General features: G+C 43.7%; 2 protein-coding genes across 9 annotated transcripts in view; one reads left to right on the top strand and one right to left on the bottom strand.

The window, feature by feature from the left end:
- Positions 1-3,730, top strand: part of LOC105499293 (sushi repeat containing protein X-linked 2) — a 32,336-nt gene extending 28,606 nt beyond the window's left edge. For 4 of the 5 annotated variants that reach the window (XM_011771812.3, XM_011771813.3, XM_011771811.3 and 1 more), the window contains 2 exons: positions 1,535-1,656; positions 3,089-3,729. In XM_011771812.3, the coding sequence (XP_011770114.1) occupies positions 1,535-1,656; positions 3,089-3,269 (303 nt within the window). In that variant the 3' untranslated portion in view covers positions 3,270-3,729. Of the gene's footprint in view, positions 1-1,534; positions 1,657-3,088 lie in introns of all 5 variants that reach the window. The other variant, XM_024786922.2, reaches the window with a different exon arrangement.
- A 1,863-nt stretch (positions 3,731-5,593) lies between these two features.
- LOC105499292 (synaptotagmin like 4) overlaps positions 5,594-22,756 on the bottom strand; it is a 56,973-nt gene continuing 39,810 nt past the window's right edge. For all 4 annotated transcript variants that reach the window (XM_071088802.1, XM_071088801.1, XM_071088803.1 and 1 more), the window contains 10 exons: positions 22,411-22,501; positions 22,198-22,301; positions 20,673-20,762; positions 19,384-19,562; positions 18,996-19,098; positions 18,307-18,468; positions 13,528-13,636; positions 11,622-11,721; positions 10,685-10,893; positions 5,594-8,466 (listed from right to left, as the gene is read on the bottom strand). In XM_071088802.1, coding sequence (XP_070944903.1) covers positions 8,318-8,466; positions 10,685-10,893; positions 11,622-11,721; positions 13,528-13,636; positions 18,307-18,468; positions 18,996-19,098; positions 19,384-19,562; positions 20,673-20,762; positions 22,198-22,301; positions 22,411-22,501 — 1,296 coding nt within the window. In that variant the 3' untranslated portion in view covers positions 5,594-8,317. The remainder of the gene's footprint in view (positions 8,467-10,684; positions 10,894-11,621; positions 11,722-13,527; positions 13,637-18,306; positions 18,469-18,995; positions 19,099-19,383; positions 19,563-20,672; positions 20,763-22,197; positions 22,302-22,410; positions 22,502-22,756) is intronic.

Below are 22,756 nucleotides of genomic sequence, written 5' to 3'. Positions count from 1 at the left end.
TGATCAAATGTAAATGTTGGGAATTAACTATGTTTATTTTTTCAAGGAGTAAGAGCACTAACGAACACTTATGCAGTAAGTGCTACGTAGGTATCCAGTACTGATCTATGGGTTTTACACATATTCATCCAATTCTCACAACCCTTTGGAGGTAGATACTATTGTTATCCCCATTAAATAGGTGAGGAAACTGATGCATAGAGATTAAGTCACTTGCCCAAGGTCACTAGCTAGTAAGTGGTGGAGCTGGGATTGAACACAGGGAGTCTGGCTGCAGAATCTGTGCTCTTAGCCACTACCAGTAGCAGAAAAGAAGGAAAAGTGTTATGATATCTCAAAGTAAAATGAGAGTTGCATGACAGTTTTTAACATAAGAGATACCTAGCCAAAGCCACTGGTAGGGAGAGGTCGATAGGACAGAATAAATATGATTATGGGGACTTATAAAAGAACAGGCTAGGTTACTGAAGATAATTCAGGGTATGCTGACAAAACTAACAGAAGCAGCTCTGGGGAGCTGCAAGGGGCTGGATACCCATGTGGGAGAAAAAGCTACTTAGGAGGTTTCTAAAGGTTGAATCTTAGAAGTTGCCGAGTGAATATTCAGGGGCCCAGGATGGAAGTAGTTTTACAAAAAAAAAAAAAAAAAAGCTGGAGGGTCTAGACCAAAAAGACCTTATTCATCCAGAGACCCAAAAAGGATGACAAAGGCAACAGTTCAGTTGGAAGCAAGGGAGTAAGAACAAGAAAAGGAACCTGTCAGCAAGCATAGTGACCCTGAGGGTGAGGACTAGAAGGGAAGCCCAAAGATGAAACAGAGGTGGGGTGCCGGGGAGTATTCAAGGTCTCTTTAAACCTCACCCTGGTAACTGGCTAGTAGGTAATCCTGCAAGACAAGGCAGGACGGAGATCCGGGGTTGGACTGCAAGCTGCGCTGCCCAGTGCGAGGAAGGTAACAAGGGGTAATGAAAAGAGCACTGGGCACAGTTTTGGAGAAATCCTGGAGACTGAGCGAAGGCCCTGGCCAGGTAGCCTATTGGTAAAGAGCACATGCTTGGGCAGGGGGCATCAGTCCTCAGTTTGAATCTTGGCTCAGCATGTTATTGTCACCACCTGGCTTGTGAGGGGTGTTGTGAGGATTAGATTACGTCTACAAAGCATTAGGTTTGTGTATTCAATAAACAACAGCCATTATCATATCACATTGGCTATTCATTAAGAACTTATATAATTTAAAACCTATGCAAACTTAAACAATGATTATGTTCCTGCAATTTAGTCATTGAATTTCTCTTCTCTACCCCACTTTGTGTAACTGGTTTCAGTAGAATGAAGGAAGCACCGTTGGGGCAAGTACTTCCGGAATGACACAGGGAACAGGTTGTTGTAGACCCCACAGCGTGATTACGTGATCACTGGGGGAGAAGGGGCTCCTTTCCCACACTGCTTCATGTGGTCCCACGAGGAATCAGCCAAGTAGCCTTAGGTTTGAACGCACAGCCCTGTTGTGTAAAATGTTCTCTCTCCCTCCCAGCAATCCACCTGTGGACTGGATTTGCGGCATGTGACCATCATTGAACTGGTGGGACAGCCACCTCAGGAGGTGGGGCGCATCCGGGAGCAACAGCTGTCAGCCAACATCATCGAGGAGCTCAGGTCCAGGCTGGGAGGCTGCCAAGCGCGGTGTTGGGGAGGATGGCTGGGGCCGGGGGAGAAACCCTAGGCAGGACACTGGCAAAAGCAGACTACTGGGGAACCATCAGACACTACTCTCTCGGGGCACTTCTTGTGTTTGAACTCTTATGGATGCATTAGGTAAGACCAGAGAGTTCTTTACTTTGGCAGAACATCAGAATCAAATGAGGGCTTAAAATACAGATGACCAGGCCCACCCCACACCACCTTAGGAATGTGCTTTTACAAAGGCACCTGAGGGGACTCTGAAGCACAGCCAGGGCTGAGACAGTAAACCCAAACTTGACTCAGATAAGCCCCGGCTCTTATTTTCTGGCCTCATCTCTTTGCCTTCAGTCTCCAAAGGAGCAAAAGGCATCTTTTTTTTTCTTTTTTTTGAGATGGAGTTTTGCTCTTATCGCCTAGGCTGGAATGCAATGGCACGATTTCAGCTCACTGCAACTTCCACCTCCCAGGTTCAAGCAATTCTCCTGCCTCAGCCTCCCGAGTAGCTGGGATTACAGGTGTGCGCCACCATGCCCAGCTAATTTTTGTATTTTTAGTAGAGACAGGTTTCCCCATACTGGCCGGGCTGGTCTCAGACTCCTGACCTCAGGTGTTCTGCCCACCTCGGCTTCCCAAACTGCTGGGATTACAGACATGAGCCACCATGCCCATCACAAAAGGCATCTTTAAGCACTGAAATCTGAGTCATATCTATCAACTCCAGGGGAAGAGAACATTAGAGGTGACAGGTAATGGAAGAAGTGGGTCTTTCTCATTATCTATCCAGTATCACCCTTCTAATACCTTCACATATATTCAGGGCCAAGAAAGCCATTACTGCTCTGTTTTAGAGCAGTGCCTCTAAACAATAGAGAAACTATACCTGCCTCTAGAGCGCAGTCTCAGTGGGGACAGGAAGATTCAGTCCCAATTAGAGAAGAGACTAGAAAACACTCAGAGGGAGACTGCAGACTTGCAGCTACAGATGGAAGAGTTAACCAGAAGGTATTTATCAACCTAAGGACTGCCATATATGATGTGCATACACAGCACAGTCTCTGCAGCGGGTGGCCCCTGGAGTCACCCTGTGCAGCCTGCACAGCAATATGTGATAGCCCTGCTTAAAAGGGCCTACAATGAAAGCACTGCCTGTTAATAACAAAGCTGTCGCAGCTGAGGTGAGGAAGGGACTGCTTAGCAGAACTAGATGCATAGAGGCAGCAAGAGTAGAGTCTGAACACAGAAAAACAAAGAGACTTGAGACAAGAAGTAGAGGGGATGGGGACCAGGGATGAGGTGGGGAAGGAATTAGTCCATGAGTGGAGGTGCAAAAAGTCAGAGGGTAGTAGAGCCTGGGGGGATAGGTGCCCAGACAAGGTCTCATACCTCCCTGGGCTGCTCTCTCTAGGCAATTTCAGCGCCTCACTCGCTCCTACTTCAATATGGTGTTGATTGACAAGCAGGGCATCGACCGAGACCGCTACATGGAACCTGTCACCCCCGAGGAAATCTTCACATTCATTGATGACTACCTACTGAGCAATCAGGAGTTGACCCAGCGCCGGGAGCAAAGGGACATATGCGAGTGAACTTGAGCCAGGGCATGGTTGAAGTCAATGGAAAAGCTCCTCTAGTTAGCTGAAACTGAGACCTAATAAAAGGAGGAAATGGTTTCCCACAGTTCTAGGGACAGGACTCTGAGGTGGGTGACTTTGCCAAATCCTACAACGTTTCCAGGCATCCTTTTAGGGCTGTTTAATAGTTTCCCTAGAAGCTAGGTAGGGACTGAGGACAGGCCTTGGGCAGTGGGTTGGGGGTAGAAGTTCTTCCTTTCCTAACCCGGGCCCCTGCCCAGCTCTCCAAAGTCTTTCAGAAAAGTAAATCCTAAATTCACTCACGAACTGGCTGTTTTAACTGGTTCCTCTACCCTGAGGTGACAGCAGAGGGCAGCATGAGCACAACAGAAACCAGCTTACACTTTAAGCAAGTGTAGCTGGATTTTCCTTATAGGATGAGGTAGCAGGGTACAAAACTTTTTTTTTTTTTTTTTGAGATGGAGTCTCGCTCTGTCGCCCAGGCTGGAGTGCAGTGGCGCGATCTCGGCTCATTGCAAGCTCCATCTCCCGGGTTCATGCCATTCTCCTGCCTCAGTCTCCCAAGTAGCTGGGACTACAGGTGCCCGCCACCATGCCTGGCTAATTTTTGTATTTTTAGTAGAGATGGGGTTTCACCGTGTTAGCCAGGATGGTCTCGATCTCCTGACCTCATGATCTGCCCACCTCGGTCTCCCAAAGTGCTGGGATTACAGGCATGAGCCACCGTGCCCGGCCCAAAACACTCTTGAACTTGTTTGTCATTTCCCCTTCTAGGGCATTGGGCAGCAAATGTTATCTGAACCATTACTTCACTGTTAGGAAAACCCTGCAGTGGGAGAGAGCTTGGGAAGATGTATCCAATCAGAGCAGAATGCTCTCTGGGGCCCTCCAGCTGGCTCACGGGAAAGAACCCCTTCTTCCTGAGGCCTCCCGTTTCTGTAGCAGAAGGCAAACAATTCTCTCCCTTCTTCAGAGGAATTCCCAGCTTGTTACTTAGGAAACTTCAAAACCACCACTGCAGGTTGCAGGGAAAGAAAAGCAAAACAGACCCGCCTCATGTATTCACTTCTTCAGATACTCATCCCCTTTTGAGAGATGAGCACAGAGCAGGTGGGAGCTATAGCAGCACAAAAATCAAGCCATACCAGGCCTAAAATTCGAGGTGGAGCCACACACAGATCCCTGCTCTGACTGCAGTCCCTCTCAATGGTGTGCCAGTGTCTGAAAGAAAAGTGTTCTCTCCCTTGCTGCTGAGAAGCTTCTTTCATACAGTCATGAAACCCAGAGTCATAGCTAAGACTCAGCAGCCTCTCTCCTTCAGCTTTACTCAGGGGGTCATCAGTGGATGACTTCAGGGGAGAAGGAAGCAGGCTGGATGGGGAGGCAGAGCTCATCATGCTCGAGCACTATGTGCCAGGTGCTGTTCTAAACACTCTACTGATTGGCTCTGAAGTCTTCACAAGAACCCTATGAGGTAGGTACTGTTATTAACCCCATTTTACAAATGAGGAAATTGAAGTTGAGTGAGATTAGGCAATTTGCCTAAGATCAGACAGCTAGTAAGTGGCAGAGTCAGGATTTCAACACCAGCAGCCTGGCTCTAGAGGCATAATGTTCTTAGACATTATGCCATCCTGATGCTACTTCTTTTCCTACTTCCCATTTAAAGACAACTGAAAGCTGTAAGCAAGGAGAAAATTTCCATGTTCTATAATCCTACCCAGACACAAGGCTCAGAGTGGGCTCAGGAGGAAAGAGGGAAATGAAAGGCTCTCAACCTGAGAAAATTCAGTCTTGAAAGCAGAGTGATGGGACATAAATCATGAGCCCAGAACAAATGGGGGGAGCAGTGAGTCAGAGAGAAGCTCCTTCCACTGGGATTTTAGTGGAAATCTCATTCTTTAAATGCAAAATAAAAATTTAGGGAGTTGCTGGGTAGAATGGAACATGGAGGAAATGTTCAAAGTTGGAGCAAAAAGGTCCCTTCTCCCTCTTCCCTCCAGGGAAATATGGGAACTGTGAGAGGCAGCAGGCAAGTTTTGGGCAGAAGGCAGATACAATGAGTTCATGTGGAAAATCTCTGGTCAGACTAGGTCTGTGGTTCCAAAGGCAAAGACTGCACCTTGGGCGAGATGAATGCCCTTCCTTGTGTTTATCGCTAACACTTCAAGTGGCAAGCCAGGACATGCTAGCAGGTCAAAGGCCCAAACAGAGCAGGCCCACTATCTGCGAAACAGAGCTCCACCTGGACCTGACTCAAGGAACATTTATATGCAACTGTCGCCCAGTTGCATATAAACAAAAGCCCAGGAGCTTTTGTTTAATTTCATTTTGAATAGTCAAGGCAAGTCAATCTTGCTTTCTTTATGTAAAGTTTTACAGTAACCTCCTTTGTAGTCCTTTGAAGATGAGGACTTGAGAAATCCTAACTTCTAAAGTAGGGGAGAGACAGCAGCAGAATAAGGCCCACAGCCAGACCCAAAGGGGCTACCCCGACCCCTGTATATATTGTACCTCTCTCTCTACCCACCTCTCCTCCACTTCTCCCCCATGCCCCACTCTCTCTTATCCTGCCTGTCCCTCTCCCCTACTTCTCTGTCTCTTTCTCACATACACACACACTCACTCACAAGCAGTACAGTCACTAAGTTGGCTAGGTAATATCCAAAGCATTCTGATTGTCCTACTTTTTGTAAATTGAACTTATTTAATATATTTTAGAAGAGATGAGTCATCTCTTCCTTTGACTCTTCACCCATCACACACATATCATTCTCACAGGAGGCCGCATGGTGCAGTAGTCAGACTTTGGTTCAAAGCCCAACTCTGTCACGTGACAGTGGGCTTGAGTTTCCTCATCTGTAAAAAGGGAAGATTTCCTACTTCATAAAGTGGTTGGAGAAATTAAAGAAATAGTATATGAAGCCTTGTACATAAGCAGCATTTGACATCTATTAATGCCCTTTTGCACAAGAGGTCAAGAATTGCTTGGGTTCTACCTAGAAATCAAGAGCCTTATTTCTGAGCTAGGTTACTTGGCACCTGTGTTATTTCTCTCTCAAAACTACATAATGGTAGGAGGAGTAAAAGAAAAAGTCCCCGCCTCCCAGAGAAATTGAAGGATCCAGAAAGAAGTGCTTATAGCAGGGAATGTCTTCCCTCACCTCCTGTATGAACATCTCTCTCCTTCCTCCAGTATAGGAGTGTCTACAAAGCTAAAGGAAGGGTTCCTTTGTTACGAGATAGAAAAGTGGTGCCACTTTTAGGATGATTTCTCAGTTCTCTCCTTAGATACTAAACACAAAGGACAAGGGATCAAGCTCAGCAAAGGTATCAGGCATTTAAGGTATCAGGCAGCAATGCGGGAAAAGGCAAATTTTCTTCAATCAGCACAGGATGGTTAGGGAAGAGCATTTATCACTTTGGTTCTTATCCTTCAAGCCATGGGAAAAGCAACAGTGAGTTGGGACATCAGAGACAAAAGCATTTATAGAACTAACAAACGCAAACATTTGACAAGTGAGAAAGCTTTATTAAAGCACACGTACATGTCGGGGGGTGGGAAACAAAAGAGCAAGTTACAGCCTGGGATCCCAAGTTATGCCTTCCATTACAATTGCAATCCACACCAAATCAATCTTTGAAAACATTCCTCCATTCGGTTCATACATACAATAGAAACCATTGTAGCTGCCCTTAATCCAGTGTCCTTATAGGAAATCAGTTAGCAGCTGACTCTGTTGAAAGGGATTTCCTCTCTGCTATACACTCCTTCCACACACAACTTTGGCTAGAAACGCTTATAAGAACAGAAAGGTCAGTTTGGATCAGTGAGTACCAGAAGATGAAACTTAGCTCACTAGACCCTTCTTTGAAAAGCCTCAACACACTACACCCATGTAATATGTAGGTCAAATTTAGGAAACAATAGCAAAAACAGGAACTGAAAGCTCATCAAGCAGGAAGTCAGAACCACAGGGAGACTCTGTCTACATTCCCTTAGAGCCCTTAACAGTCCCCAGCCTGGAGAAACACTGGGCCAGTTGAGATAACACTTGGTTCTTCTGACTGACACAGTGGTATGTAGACCATGCTGTCTGATAACACACCCCAGACACAAACACTAAGACAGATGTGGTACATGAGGATGAATATATCTCATCTTTCATTCGAGAAATGAGGAGCTCTCTCTCCAATCACTGCAATATCAGTTTAAAATACAGAAAATTCAGCATGGGCTGTGAGACATTTTACCCTCAGTCACTCCAGTCCTCTGAGATCAGCTAGAAGCTCTCACTGGGCATGCTCATGACTTTTAGTCAAAATACATTATCTAATTAAAGTGCTTTTCTAAAGCAGCTCCATTATAAGAGTCCCCCAAAGGTCTAGTAAAGATGTCTAGAACTGGAAAAAGCTTGGGAATTCTGTTAGCATTTCAAAGAAAAGCATTAGACCAAAGCAAGGTGGAAACTGCTTAAAAACTAGAACAGTTAAATTTAAAAGCCAAGTTCCAGAAGTTTATCAAGGTAGAAAATAAGTTAAAAGCATAAACCAGAGAGGAGAAAGAGGAAGGAACTACTCACCTCTCCCCAACATTCCTCTGTCTTTAGTAACCCAACCCTGCTTCCCAGAGCCTTAAAACCCAGACTGGTCCTAATGCCAAAGGTAGCCAGGGTTTCCTAGGGAAGTAGGAACAATGATAGCAAGACAGAAGATAAAAGCTTGTTTTAAAAGATGTTTTTAAGTAAACCTTATAAAGACATAAGAAAAAATGGACTCTGAAAATATACTAGATTATACACAGAAACATTTTGAAGAGATGCTTATTCTTGAGACTGCTTTAAAAAGGAGAACAAGTCTGCATCACTCTAGCCAGCATAATGAGATATGCAGAAAATACATGTTTGTACATGTACACACACACACACACACACACACACATATCTATACACACACATTAAATTATAAATCTTTGCTCTTGGTTTCTTCACTTCCTCTGCCTGGCCCTTGCCAGGGCTGGACCTGCAGAAGAGGACAGGGACTCATAAACCCAGCTTCTGCTTGGCCATTGAGGAACGGAGTTGCAGAGTCCCTTCTGCCCAAGACCCTGGGTACTGTCGCATCTTCTGCCACAGGCTCACTTCTTCCCCAGTCGAGTCCATCCAGTCCACCACTTCCCCATTACTGTTCCCTGAGGAGAAACACCAGAGGAGGCTAAAGAGGGGCCCCACTCTCAGCCCACCAGGGAAGATGGGTTGTACAGCAAGAGTAGCCACCCCATAATAGACAGTTTCCTGTGAAGATGGGCTGATGGGCACAGCAGTCTGGGAAGTGCTCCCTCACCTGTACTCCTGAGACTCTTGTCAAGAGACTCTGGGTTGATGAAATCAGACTCCAAATGGCATGCAGTTACTAGAGACTTTGTATTCTGAGGCTGTTACAGAGTTCTAGCGCCTGACACCTCATGCCAGAGCTACTGCCAAATGTACTTAAACTTTTTCTTTTATTATTATTGTTATTATTATTCTGAGACAGAGTCTCGCTCTGTCACCAGGCTGGAGTGCAGTGGTGTGATCTTGGCTCACTGCAACCTCCGCCTCCTGGGTTCAAGTGATTCTACTGCCTCAGCCTCCAGAGTAGCTGGGACTACAGGCCTGCACCACCACGCCCAGCTAATTTTTTTGTATTTTTAGTAGAGACAGGGTTCACCATGTTGGCCAGGATGGTCTCAGTCTCTTGACCTCATGATCCGCCCGCCTCAGCCTCCCAAAGTGCTGGGATTTCAGGCGCGAGCCACCGTGCCCGGCCAACTTTTTTCTTTTAAAGCTAAACACCTTTCCTCTAGCTGCAGACTCCAGGTCAGAAGTGAGGATCGTATGTGGCCCCATTCCTATTCTCTTGTATATTCACCCATTAATTCAGCAAACATTTATTGAGTGCCTACTGTGTGCCAGGTACTCTTCTAGGCTCTAGAGACACCAGTAAACAAAGCAGAAAACGTCCCTGTCCTCAGGCAACTTTCATTGGAATAGAGAAGATAGAAAACATACAAGTAAATAAGAGTATTTCAGATAGTGAGATTAACATTATGATGTAAATAAACAGGGTGATGTGTAGTGCCTGATTCAGGACCTACTGTGCAGATAGAGTGGTCTGAGGACTCTCTGAGAAAGTGACATTTGAACCAAGACCTGAAGGATGAGAAGGAACCAGACTTTCCATTGAGAGAAAACAATAATTGCAAAGGTTCTGAAGTGGGAATGAGCTTGGTATATTTGGAGACCAGAAAGTTATGTGGTTGAAGCATAGTGAACAAGGGGAAGAGTGATATGAGACGGATCAGAAAGGAATAGAGGGCACAGGTTACACAGGGACCTGCAGGCATGGTAAGAACTTTGGATTGTTTTCTAAGCACAACAGAAAGCTACTGAGGGGTTTTAACAGGGGACTGACATGAATTGACTTACATGTGTAAAAACATCAGTCTATATGCTTCATGTTAAATGTTCTGTGTGATTATTAATATGTAAGTGTATTAATATACAAGTGCAGAGACTGGACAGAGGGCAAAGAAGAGGATCCGAGACTAAGCTCTACCAAGCACCAACATTTAGAGTTTGGGTATAGAATGCAGCAACTACAAAGAAAACTGAGAAGGGGTGAGCAGTAACTTAAAAGGGAATCAGAATGCAGTGTCAATAGAAGTTCAGTGTTTCAAGTGAAGAGGAGTGATCTACTATGTTAAATAGTGCTGAAAATTCTAGTGAGATGAGAACACCACTTTGGCAAGAGCAACTGCTCAGCAGAGTGATGGGACAAAAGCAGATCACAGTGAAGGAGAGCTGAAGGAGAGGTGAGAAGTGGAGACAATTCTTTCTAAGAAACTAGAAGGGGAACATGTGGTCAAGGGAAGGTTTATTTTTGTTTCATAAGATTGGAAATACCAGAGCATATCTGTATTCACCACTGGTAGGTAGGGAGGATGAAACTGAGAGATGAAGATTATAGAAGTGAGGTCATTGAGAAGGGTGGGGGGAGGTGGCCCAGAGCACTTGGAGAGAGCTTGGCTTTTGCTAGCAAGGACCCTTGTTTCATTATTAACAGGAGGGAAGATGGAATGTATAGGTACATACATATAGGCAGGTTTGTAGATTTTTTTGGTGGGAAGATTATGGAGTTCCTGGCAATCAGGGTTACATTTGTCTGTGCATATATCAGTGTATGAGCTCAGCCTTCCCCTAGTCCTGGCACATAGTAGGCACTCAATAAGTATTGGCTGAATGTTAACTGAAAGGAAAGAAGACAACTGTCATCACAGAGGAGCTTTGTGTTGGGGGGCTGGGGGTGGTAATAGGAGTCAAACAGACAAGAAGCCTTCAAACAAGTGAGGATGAGGGAGGGGATCTCACCAGTGCCAACACCCAGCCTGACCCCTCCCAGGAAGTCATTGCTGGCCAGGGGCTCCCGGTCCCACACAGTCAGTTCCAGGCACATATGTTGTAGATCTTCCAGCCTCACACCATTGTAGACAAACGTATGGTTGTAGTGAGGATTCAGAGTCTTCTTCATCACAGGAGTTTTACGTTTACTGGCCTTGTTCCTCATGGGAAGGAGGTATCTGGCAGAGGGTGGGGAGTAATCAATAGCCTACTCAAAGCTGGCAGTTATCTCTCTAAATTCCCCTTTCCCCTACCACAGGTCTAGCCCAGGAAGATGAACCCACATCCAGATCCTAGTACACACGCCCCTCCTTGAATCTGCTGAAGCAGAGTTCCCACTATCTCTACTAGATCATTCACCTGATTCAATTCCTTTAACCTAGACAGAAAATGAATGTAATAGTATTAGTGAGGCTATTCTGTGCTCCACTGAAAATGGGTTTTAAATATTTGGCTCTGTTTCTACTAGACAATTTATCTCTTTAAATAAAACCAACAGTAATATCTATAAGCTTAACCAAACATGATTTCTAGATAAATTAAGTCAAATCTGTCATTTGGGGAAAGCTTAAAAATTGTGGGAAACAAAGCCCTGAGCTCCCAAATCTAGACAGTCAGAAGGCACAGGTTTTTACTCAGAATTAATTAAGAGCATGAGTCAGACAAAAGTCAGAACCTGTCTACAACTCTCTTATTTGGAATATCAAGTCTACAGCCCAGTCCAAACTGGGCTCAGAGCAGTGCAAAGGTGGTGGAGGTTTTGTCATTACCTAATTTCAGGAACAAATTTTGTTGCCGGGAGTGGTAAGACACACTGGATAATATCCACAGAGAAAGGTAAATTGGGTTCTTCTCTTAGCTCTCTTGTTCTGAAACTGGTTAGTTTGGGGCTGGTCTAGGGACTCACCCCTTGACAAAGCTGTCTGAAGTCCCTCCTGCTTTGGCAGCCGTCAAGTTCTTGGCTTCTTTGATCCACACCTGGAGCTCTCCCCCTTCCCCACCTTTACCTGCAAGGGATGTCAGCCATAGCAAGTGAGCCCCTTACACTTCTAGGTTTATCTTGAGCTTTGTTTATGCAGCACTTTCTTTCCTTGCTCCTAAAGGCAGCGAGCTCCATAACAGAACCATGCCTGTCCTGTTTCCTCAGTGCCTAGCACAGTGCCTGCCAGTAAGCAATAGGCGCTGTATTAATAACAACCACAATATCAATAAATGCCTATTGAAAACTGGCTATGTGCCAGATACCATGTTAAGCATTTAATTCTCAAAACAACTCTAGGAGAGTCACACTATTTTGGTCCTCATTTTGTACATGAGAAAATTGAGGTTTAGAGACATAAAGTTGCCTGATATTTGTTCAATTATTTAAAAAAGAGGGAACTCCGTTTGAGTTCTTGATTCCACCCCTACTTCACAGGACACACCAGGCATCATCAATTTCAATCCCCACCTCCCAATTGAAATATCTCTTTCTCCACTAGTCCCTAACCCTCAGTCTAAATATATACTAATCTCATCTCTTTGAAAAAGTACTTCTAAAAGAAAAGCTCCCTTTAACCTTATCTCTTCTTCAAGCTATTATCCATGTCTCTACTTTCTTTCACCATCAATTATCCTGAGGGAAAAAAAGTCCACACTTACCACCTCTACTTCTTTGCCCATTCACTCACCCTAGTTTCTAGTGAAATCTGGTTTCTGCTTTCACTGATCCACTGAAAATGCAATCTAATGCCAATTGGCCATGTCTTCTCAGACCTCATCTGGTCTGACCTCCCTGTAGTATTTCAATACTGTTGATAACCCCCGCCCCTTCTTCTTGAAGCTCTCTCCTGATAACCTTTTACTTCACTGGTGCTTCTTTCTCTCTTCATGCTTCAAAATGTTGCTGATCTCTCTGGTTCTATACTTGCCTCTCTTCTCTAGTCATTCTACATACCTTCATTGGGGATATCATTGATTCCCCCCAAACCTTCTAGATGTGACTCTGCCAAAGGTGTATTTTTTCAAAGAACTTAGGCGACACATTGCCAGTGGATCAAGTGAAACTCTTTATGTTCAAGGCCCTCTTCAGTCAGGCTCCCACCTCATGTCCAATTCCAGCCCCACACCCACATCTAGTGTACCAAAACTCCAGTCCCACTAAAATAAGGGACACACTCACAACCCCACATTTACCATGCCTTTTTAAAACCTTTGCTTATGTTATCCCCTCTTCTAAAAATGCTCTTCTCTCCTCATCCTGCTCCTTTTCTGTCTGGTAAAGTTTTAAGATCCAGTTTTAATGTTACTTCTTCAAAACTCTCCCAAATGTAACCAGACATAATTGACGGCTCCTATATCTGTGTCCTTTTAGCACATGACAGTATTTCTTGCCAAAACTTAAGCTCTTCAAGGGAAAGCAAATATGTTTTACTCATCTACACAACCGTAGTCACTAACCCAGTGGCTGGCATGTTGAATTATTCTTCCCCAGCTTTCAACTTCCTGTCCTTCATACTTTACCACCTCTCCCAGCCACCCTTCTCAGCCCCAAAGTTTCTGTTCTCTTCTGCCCTCTTAGTAGCTTGCCACAGCTGGACCAAGACCAAGTCCATTTAATAGCCTAAAAAAAGAAAAGAATGCCAACCCTAAGGCATTCTCTTCTGGTTGGAAAAACGCAGAGAGGCTTCCTTAGTAAAGGAACCTCCCTAGCAGATCCAGGGAGCACCCCAATCTGGTCTCTTCAACAGTGCTAGCCAGTAGCAAGCACCGGCCTTGCACAGATCCTGTGCAGAAGACTGACAGCTAAATCCAGGACCCCAAAGAAAACTCACTCTTTTTCCGGTCACCTCCAACAGGGGGTTTGGAGGCTGGGATGTATTTCAATGAAACCACCAACTCGCCTTTGTGTGATGGCAAGCCAGTCGGGGACTCAGCACTGATCTGAAACACAGGGAAACCCAACAGGTCAAGCTGGGTCTCTCAGGAATTGCTGGGACTTCTCCCTGAGAAAATTCTAAAATTACCCCCCAAGAACAGCATCAGGGCAAAAGAGGATCCTTCTTCATATGAATATAATCCAGGGTCCCTAGGCCATGGCAGCCACAGGTTTCTATGGCAGTTTCTTTATAAGGAAACAGGGCAGAACCAACAAAGAGTCTTCTGCAATACCCACTATTATGCCACTTTGGGGGTATAGTTACTCTATTCCAAATACTCTCAAAGATCTTCAAGCAAGGTTGCCATACAAACTCATGAAGGACTGACAGCATGACGGAGAATCTTGCTACCAGCATTGTTAGTAATAGCCAAAAAGTGGAAACGACCTAAATGTCAATCAATATAGAAAGAGTTAAATGAATAATTGTAGTGTCCTTGTATGGCATATGGCACGCAATCATCAAAAAAGAATGCAGTGAATCTGTACATGCTGACATGGAAAGATATTCAAGACATAGGGTCAAGTCAACAAAGCAAGATGCAGAAAAATGTTCCACTTATATTAAAATATATTCATATTTGTATATGTGACTATAAATGTATGTAAATAACGATTACCATTATCACTTATGTTAGCCCTTACTATGTGCTAGGCACTGTTATAAGTACTTTGGATGTATCATTTTGTTTGATGACTGTCTCTATGAGATAGGTACTATTATCCCCATTTTACAAGTGATGGAAGAGAGGAACAGAGAAGCTAAGTAACTCGCCCAAGGTCACACAGTTAGTAATCAGCAGAGCCAAGATTCAAATTCAGACAGACTGGTTCCAGAGTCCATGCTTTTAAACACTATACCACACTGCATAGAAAAACCCAGGATACGAACAAACTTATCAATGTTTCCTCTAGGGAGGGAACAGAATAGGGAAACGAAAGACGATGTTCCCCTTTTTACTCAAATAAACATTTAGTGTCTTTTTAATGTGAATAGTTCATATCATTTGTATGGTATTTCAAATACTTTGTATTTTTAAAAAGAGGGCTTGTTGGGGGGAAAAAAAGAGAGAAAGAGGGCTTTCAGCCAGGGGCAGTGGCTCACATTTGTAATCCCAGCACTTTGGGAGGCTGAGGTGGGCAAATGCTTGAGTCCAGGAGTTCAAGACCAGCCTGGGCAACATACCAAAACCCCGTCTCTACAAAAAACACAAAAATCAGCCGACTGGGTGGTGTGGGCCTATAATCCCAGCTACTTGGGAGGCTGAGGCATGAGAATCACTTGAACCCGGGAGGCAGAGGTTGCAGTGAGCCAAGATCGTGCCACCGCACTCCAGCCTGGGTGACAGAGCCAGACCCTGTCCCTCCCCGCAAAAAAAGAAAAAAGGAGGGCTTGCAAGGAGTTGAAGGATAGGTGAAACTCTGTTACACGAATTTGAATATGCCACAATTATAAATTTTGCATTTATGTAAATTACCTTTGATCAATGTCTGTCTCTACCACTAGAGTCGAAGTGCCAAGAGACAGAAATCAAGCCTATTTTTGTTCATCCTAGTATGCCCAACACTTAGCAAAGTATCTGGCACATAGTAGGTGCTCCACAAATATTTACTGAATGAATGTAAGAGTGAACGAATGAATTTCTGGGATGAGCAGCAAGTGGCCTATTGTCTTTGGCTTTGATTGGCAGAACTGGTTTACTCTACTGGATCTCTCTGCATGACTTTGTTCCTTATGCTTTAGTATCCAGAGCATGAGCTGATGCAGACTAAAGGTGCCCTTTCACCTGCTTGTTTTGTTTTTGTTTTTGTTTTTGTTCTTGTTCTTGTTTGAGACAGGGTTTCACTCCCACAGCCCAGGCAGGTTGGAATGCAATGGTGCAATCTCAGCTAACTGCAATCTCTGCCTCCCAAGCTCAAGTGATTCTCCAGCGTCAGCCTCCCAAGTAGCTGGGACTACAGGCGCACACCACCACACCCAGCTAATTTTTGTAGAGGTGGGGTTTTGCCAGGTTGCCCAGGCTGGTCCAAAACTCCTGAGCTCAAGTGATTTGCCTACCTCAGCCTCCCAAAGTGCTGGGATTACAAGCAAGAGCCACCGCACTTGGCCTTGCCTGTGTTAATTGGGGTTCCTCTAACCTAGGTCCTCACCAATGCTAGGAAGGCATAATCCCCACAGGTTTGGATCAACATACCACATACCCAGAACACACAGTTTAATATATGTGAGAGAGACAAAAGAATCAGGAGGTAGATGCAGGCAAGGGAAAACTGAATACGAGCAAATGGATTGCTAGGGAAAAAACAAAAACAAAACCAGAATCAACAAATGTAGAAGTTAAAATCGATATATAATATGGGAGTGGTCTTTCCGTTGTTTATAAAATGTCTACAGAATTTATTCATTTCTAGAAAATTAATTTTTTAGAAAAGTTCTGTGAGTTTCAGTGGATTCTTAAAAATTGGAGTTTAGCATTAGCTAGAAACTGGCATATTTATTTTAGTAGCACATTTTTATTCTGGCTCCAAATATTTGCAAAGAGCAAATACCTCCATGTTAATGTGATTTCTTCTCTTTATATAAAACAGTTTCATGGCAGTAGTTCATGATGATTTACAGTGACATTTCCAATATAATTATATTGACTGTAGAGAATGACTTGGGTGCCAAATGGTTAAGAAATTCTAAATTTGTAATAATATGTTATAGTTTGGTAATAATTTCTTTCCTGTCTTTTTACTGATGTATAATATTTGTATGTATTTATGGGGTACATGTGATATTTTGTTACATCCATCATTTTGAACATTTATCATTTCTTTGCATTGGAAACATTTCAAATCTTCTAGTTATTTTGAAATACACATATTTTTGTTGACTATAGTCATCCTACTGTGCTACTGAACGAATTCCTGTTTTTATTAGTATTTAAAGGGACAAATTTAATGTTGTCACTATTTTTTTTTTGCAAGGGCAACAGCTATCAAAATATTGGATGTATATTTCCTTTCACTCAGCAATTCCACCAACAGGAATTTCTCTGACAGTTACATTCACAAAAGAAGACCAAGATATATTACAGCATAGTCTTAAGAGCGAAAAAGAATTCAAACAACTTAAATGCCTATTAGTCGGGGAATGGTAAATAAATTATAATACAGGCACATGAAAAAACACTATGCAGCAGCAATTAAAATGAGATAGATCTGTATGTGATGGCACAAAAGGATGCCCATGATATATTGTTAAATGAAAAAACAAAGATGTGTACAATGAGGTACATGTGAGCCCACTTGTGTAAAAAAAGAAAAAATATACATGTAAATACACGGATGCATATCTGTGCTGCTTAATACAAAATTTCTTTTTCTTTTTTCTTTCTTTTTTTTTTTGAGATGGAGTTTCACTCTGTTGCCCAGACTGGAGTGCAAAGGCGCAATCTTGGATTACTGCAACCTCCGCCTCCTGGGTTCAAGCGATTCTCCTGCCTCAGCCTCCCAAGTAGCTGGGATTACAGGCTTGAGCCACCACGCCCAGCTAATTTTTTTGCATATAGTAGAGACGGGGTTTCACCATGTTGGTCAGGCTGGTCTCGAACTCCTGACCTCAGGTGTTCCGCCTGCCTCCACCTCCCAATGTGCTGGGATTACAGGCGTGAGCCACCACACCCAGCCATAAAAAATTTATAGAAGGATACACAAGTAGCATTAACACTGGTTATTTCTAAGGAATGGAACCTACTTTCCTTTTAATATACTTTATGTTGTTTTAATTTCGAACCATGTGTACATAAGTCCTTTTTTGCTTATTTTTTTTAATATGGTAAAAAGTTCAAATGCTTAAAAAGGGGATATAGAGAAAACTAAATATTCCTTCTACCTCAGTCTCCATTCCTAGAGGCAGCCACTATGACTAGTTTCTCATCTAACTTCCCAAAGATAGTCTATGGACCATGTAAAACCATCCCACATTTAAAACGCTAGTGTAAAAAAAATTAAAGATGAACTTTGTCATGTCATTGTATAGTTCTGATAATCAAGAAGTTGCTGAATAAGTCCTCTGTTTTAGCAGTTTCTTCTTAGCCAGATGATTTCCCTACATTATTTTATAAGTTAAGGGACTCATCTAGTTGGCCAGTGACAGAACCAGGATTCCAATACAAGGTCTACACTCAGATCCCAGGCATGATTATGCCATACTGCTACACTCTGGCCCGAGGTGCCATCTCCAAAGTAATATTTCCCTGGCCTCTGTAACCAAGAGCATAGCAATTGGAGCTCCATGAATTGCTTTACTTCCCATTTGGAAGTAAAGCGGTGGCTTGGCAAAAGGATACAGATTAGGATATACACAGAAGGTTAGCTTGGAGAAGAGGTGCGAGTTAGGATGTTAGGATACACCCAGATTCTGGAAGGTTAGGAGACAAAGCTTGATACACATATGAAAATTTTTTCAAAGCAACACCATGGCTTCATACTTTGCCTGGTTTACACAGAACTCACACTTGATATACAAATGCCTCTGAAATTGCTGTCAAACTCAGAAACAGCAGCAGGGGGCACTAGAACTCCAGAGAAGACTACATTCAAAGACGCTACCAACATAGACCAGCAGAGGCTACTGCAGACAATTCTACCTCAGATCCAAACTGCAGGAGTTGTTAAAGCAGACTACCTTTCCATGTAAAGGGAGGCAATGATCCAGTTTCTTATCAAGCTTCCAGGAATCCATCTGGATCTCTGCCTCTCCAAGGAAAGTGTTTCTGCCAAAACGGCCATGATGCCAAACTGAGAACTGCAGGGTCCTCTGAGTCAGGAGAGATTCTGGGATCTCATACTGTGAAGGGAAAGTAGAAGCCCAAGATGATTAGTTTAGGGTAATTCTTCAGACAAGATTATTCCAAAACCTGAGCAACCATTCCTGAAGTCACTAGTCCTGAATACCAAATTACTTTATATTCCCTAAGCACTTTGAGTTTCCTGACTCAAAGCCTCAACTTAACCCATTTTATAAAAACCTACCATATTCCATAGAAGGACCTGGAAAATTAATTTTTTCTTGAGTGGATGAGATAACACTGGATCGTCCAAAAAGAACTGCCAAGGAGACGCCTTATCTCAAATGTCTTTTTAAAATGAGATTTGTGGTCATGTGAATCTCCAACTTCACAACAATCCAGGAAAGGCAGATCGCCTTTGTTCTCTTCACTGGGAGTTCAGGATGTGAACAGATACCCGATGTATCCTCAGACACAGATATGGCCCACTGAAATCCGTGTCACCTGGCCATGTTGCAGAGGAATAGCTACAGCTTAGGGCACAAGACAGAACAAGTTCTCTTACCCTTGGGGTCTAGATACTTACCCTGAGGGTCTCATCATATAGTGGATTAATGGTGTCCCGCTTGATGCTGGTTTTTCTTTTTCCTTGGCGGGACTTGTCAGGCAGAAGGTAAGTCTTCACATATCTAGAAACCAAAGAGAGTACTGAGTAATTTGCTGGCTTTTCTCAAGCCTGCTTTTCACTTTCCTGCTCTCCATATAAATATGCCATGGTGACATGTGATGACAAAAAAGTCACCTCAAGCCCTCTTAGACATGCCATTCTTGCTTTTTCCCAATCCTGGTTCTTTTCCTACATCACACCTCCCTGCTCCCCCAGAAACAGATAAGCTCTGTTCGAGAGTGCCCAGACAGATGCCGGGGTCTGGTCTCTGGTCTCAGAGCATCAGTCAGGTTCCAGAAGCACTCACGGGTTAGAGCGCTTCTTGGCTTCATCAGCATAGGCCAGCTGATGGCACTCCTTCACATGGACAACCAGACTCTGGGTTTGCTGCTCATACTTCAGGGAAAAGGCAATCCTGCCAGTCACAAAGATGTTCCCGAAATCACCAGCTTCACTGTAGATGCTCATCATGCTGCCGATTGTACTCTGAAGATAAAGCACCCACAAACATCTGGGGAAGGCACACTCCCCCGCCCACATCACTCACATCTTCCCTCATGATAAAGCCACAGTCACTCAACAGAAGTTTCAGAAGCCCCTGCAATAAGCCAGTGCTGCTGACATTCCTTGACCCAGAGGGTAAGAGAGAACTACCAGCACTTACAACTGTTCAGGTGAATAAATCAGCTCATGGCTCACCTACCTCTTAGCTTCTCTTCCTCTCCTCTTTTTACAAATGTTAGTATTCATTTTCACCTGCCCCAGGAGGTGGGCAGGGAGCAGAGGCAAGGCGCAGGTAAGTCCATTTGGGGAATGCGTTATATACACTAAAACACCAGCTAGAAGGGGGCTAGTCACTAACTAAAACAAGGTGCCTTAATAATCTGTGGGTTTCTCTTATCCACTTTATGTCTATCAGGGCCTATAGAGAAAAGAGATTTGGCCAGAATTGGAAGTGAGTGGGAGGGAGGAAACCCCACCAGAAGTGAAAAGGCACCTTCCTCTCTGGTAGTAATCGGTCATGTGAGCTGACATTCTCTTCCCATGTGTGAGTGTGAACAAATTCTGTTCACCCTTGTTCCTATTTCCCTAAATATCAATCTTCATGCTTATGACAGAACCAGGCCCTGATTCTTAAATGTTCCTTTAACTTCATTATCCTGACTGGTATTACTACTTGTTAACCATACCCTGATGTCGATTAACCCTGCCAGAGCCCCTTTCATGACAGTCACTTTCCTCTAATGTTGAGAATTTGGAATGGGCTATGATGACGAAATCTGATCTTGCTCACTTCATAGCCTGGGTACCCCTTCAGAGGATAAGTTAAGGTTATTGTTCACAAAGCTGTGATGAAAAATGTCCCAAGCCTTAATTATCCAATGTCATAATCTCCAGGTGGGGACTCAGGAAGTCACCTAGATGTACGCTAAGCACCTATAGTCTAAACTGAGGATAGGAACAAACAACTGATCTTACTTACCTGAAAAGAGTGACTAGGATGGTTTCCCCAGGTTCCGAGTCTGCTCTAGGGAGGTGCTTCTTTTCTTCCTAGTACCCCAACATGCCTGTAACCACAGATCTAATAGAACTTACCATGGAGGAACCACTTTGCATGCTGCTTCTGGCCAGCTTCTGGCGATGTAACTTCACTAGGTGGTCAATGTCTTCTTCTTCCTCCTCTTCCTGGAACAATAAATGTAGATTCAGAGTTAATAAAAGAAAGACTTTTCTTTAGCTTCAAAGAATAATATCTTTCCTTTAAAGCTCTGAGTTGTCGTGTGTATGCATATGCACATATACTTCTTTTTTTTCTTTTTTTTCTTTTCTTTTCTTTTTTTTTTTTTGAGACGGAGTCCCACTCTTGTTGCCCAGGCTGGAGTACAATGGCGCAATCTCAGTTCACCGCAACCTCTGCCTCCTGGGTTCAAGCAATTCTCCCTGCCGCAGCCTCCAGAGTAACTGAGATTACAGGCACCCGCCACCACAACCGGCTAATTTTTGTATTTTTAGTATAAACGGGGTTTCTCCATGTTGGCCAGGCTGGTCTCGAACTCCTGACCTCAGGTGATCCACCTGCCTTGGCCTCCCAAAGTGCTGACACCACAGGCGTGAGCCACCGTGCCCGGCCTCATATCCTTCTTTTTACATGTCTTCCCATTTCAGGGTTCCCAGCTCTATTCCAACCATCCTTCTCATATCTCAAAAGAATAAGATAAGAATATTTAATGTTTTTCATAGAAGCTATAACTCTTTTCCATTTGACTTTCCCCAACCCTCTTTACATTTTAATCAAAAGAAGTATTTATTTGAGCCCCAGCCATATATCCAGCAATTTATTAGAAAATAAAAGAGATGGCCAGGTGTGGTGGCTCACGTCTGTAATTCCAGCACTTTGAGAGGCAGAGGCGGGTAGATCACTTGAGCCCAGGAGTTCCAGACCAGGCTGGGAACACAGTGAGACCCCCATCTCTCAAAAAAAAAAAGTAGCCGGGTATGATGGTTCACGCCTATAGTCCCAGCTACTCAGGAGGCTGAGGTGGGAGGATAGCTTGAGCTCAGGAGTTCAAGGTGGCACTGAGCTATAATTGTGCTACTACACTCCAGTCTGGGCAACAGAGTGAGATGCTCTCTCTTAAAAAAAAATAAAATAAATTGGGAGGCCGAGGCAGGTGGATCACCTGAGGTCAGGAGTTTGCGACCAGCCTGGGTCACCTGGCCAACATGGTGAAACCCCATCTCTACTAAAAATATAAAAAATTACCCGGGCATGGTGGCGCACACCTGTAATCCCAGCTACTCAGGTGAGACAGGAGAATTGCTTGAACCCAGGAGGTGGAAGTTGCAGTGAGCCAAAATCGTGCCATTGCACTCCAGCCTGAGAAACAAGAGCGAAACTCCGTCTCAAAAAAAAAAAAAAAGAAAGAAAGAAAGAAAAAGAAAACAGAAAAAAAAAGAGATAGCAAAGACAGTCCTTTCCTTTAGAAACTTGGGGGTATCAAGTTTCATGTTGCCTTTTCCTAAATAATTAAATAGGTTGATTGAGAATATCAGGTACTAAAGCCAACTCCAGATAAGTAAAATTTCATGTAGTGACCAAGTAAAATATAAGGGCACCTACCATATCCACATTGAGGCCTGGGACGGATTTGCTTCTGTCTCCCAAGGAGCCACTTTCATGTCCCACATCTTCTGGGCGAAGATCTATCACAGATTTAGTGTACTCTGAGGGGAAGACCAAAAAAGCCAAATCAAAGAGACTTATTCATACCAAGAGCCCATCAAGGGTACTCAGAACTTCAGTCTCAAAAGACCAGTAAGGAAAACCAGTTACCTGAAGGCCTGAGGATTTTTCTGGTGTTCTTCTTAAATATCATCTCACCCTCATCCACAAATACCACATTTTGACCTCCAGGATGAGTTTCCTAGGAAGGAACAAGGGCAAGAAAATGGAAAAGGACAGATGGATAGGAAGAAGGAGTGAGTAAGGAATGACAGTCTTAAGAAGAATAAGGCTCAGATTTTCGCTAAACTACGACAAACTTAAAGGAAAGATTAAATGCCTAGAAATAGTACAAAACCTATTTTCTCACACATTTCAACCAAAACTTTAGAAAATGCTCCCAAATGAATCTGAACTGAAATTTGTTTAGTTGAAATTCCTGATTTAAATTCTGCCT

The sequence above is a fragment of the Macaca nemestrina genome, chromosome X, assembly GCF_043159975.1.
Source record: "Macaca nemestrina isolate mMacNem1 chromosome X, mMacNem.hap1, whole genome shotgun sequence".
NCBI classification, from domain to species: Eukaryota; Metazoa; Chordata; class Mammalia; order Primates; family Cercopithecidae; genus Macaca; species Macaca nemestrina.
This window is presented reverse-complemented; position numbering and strand designations above follow the sequence as displayed.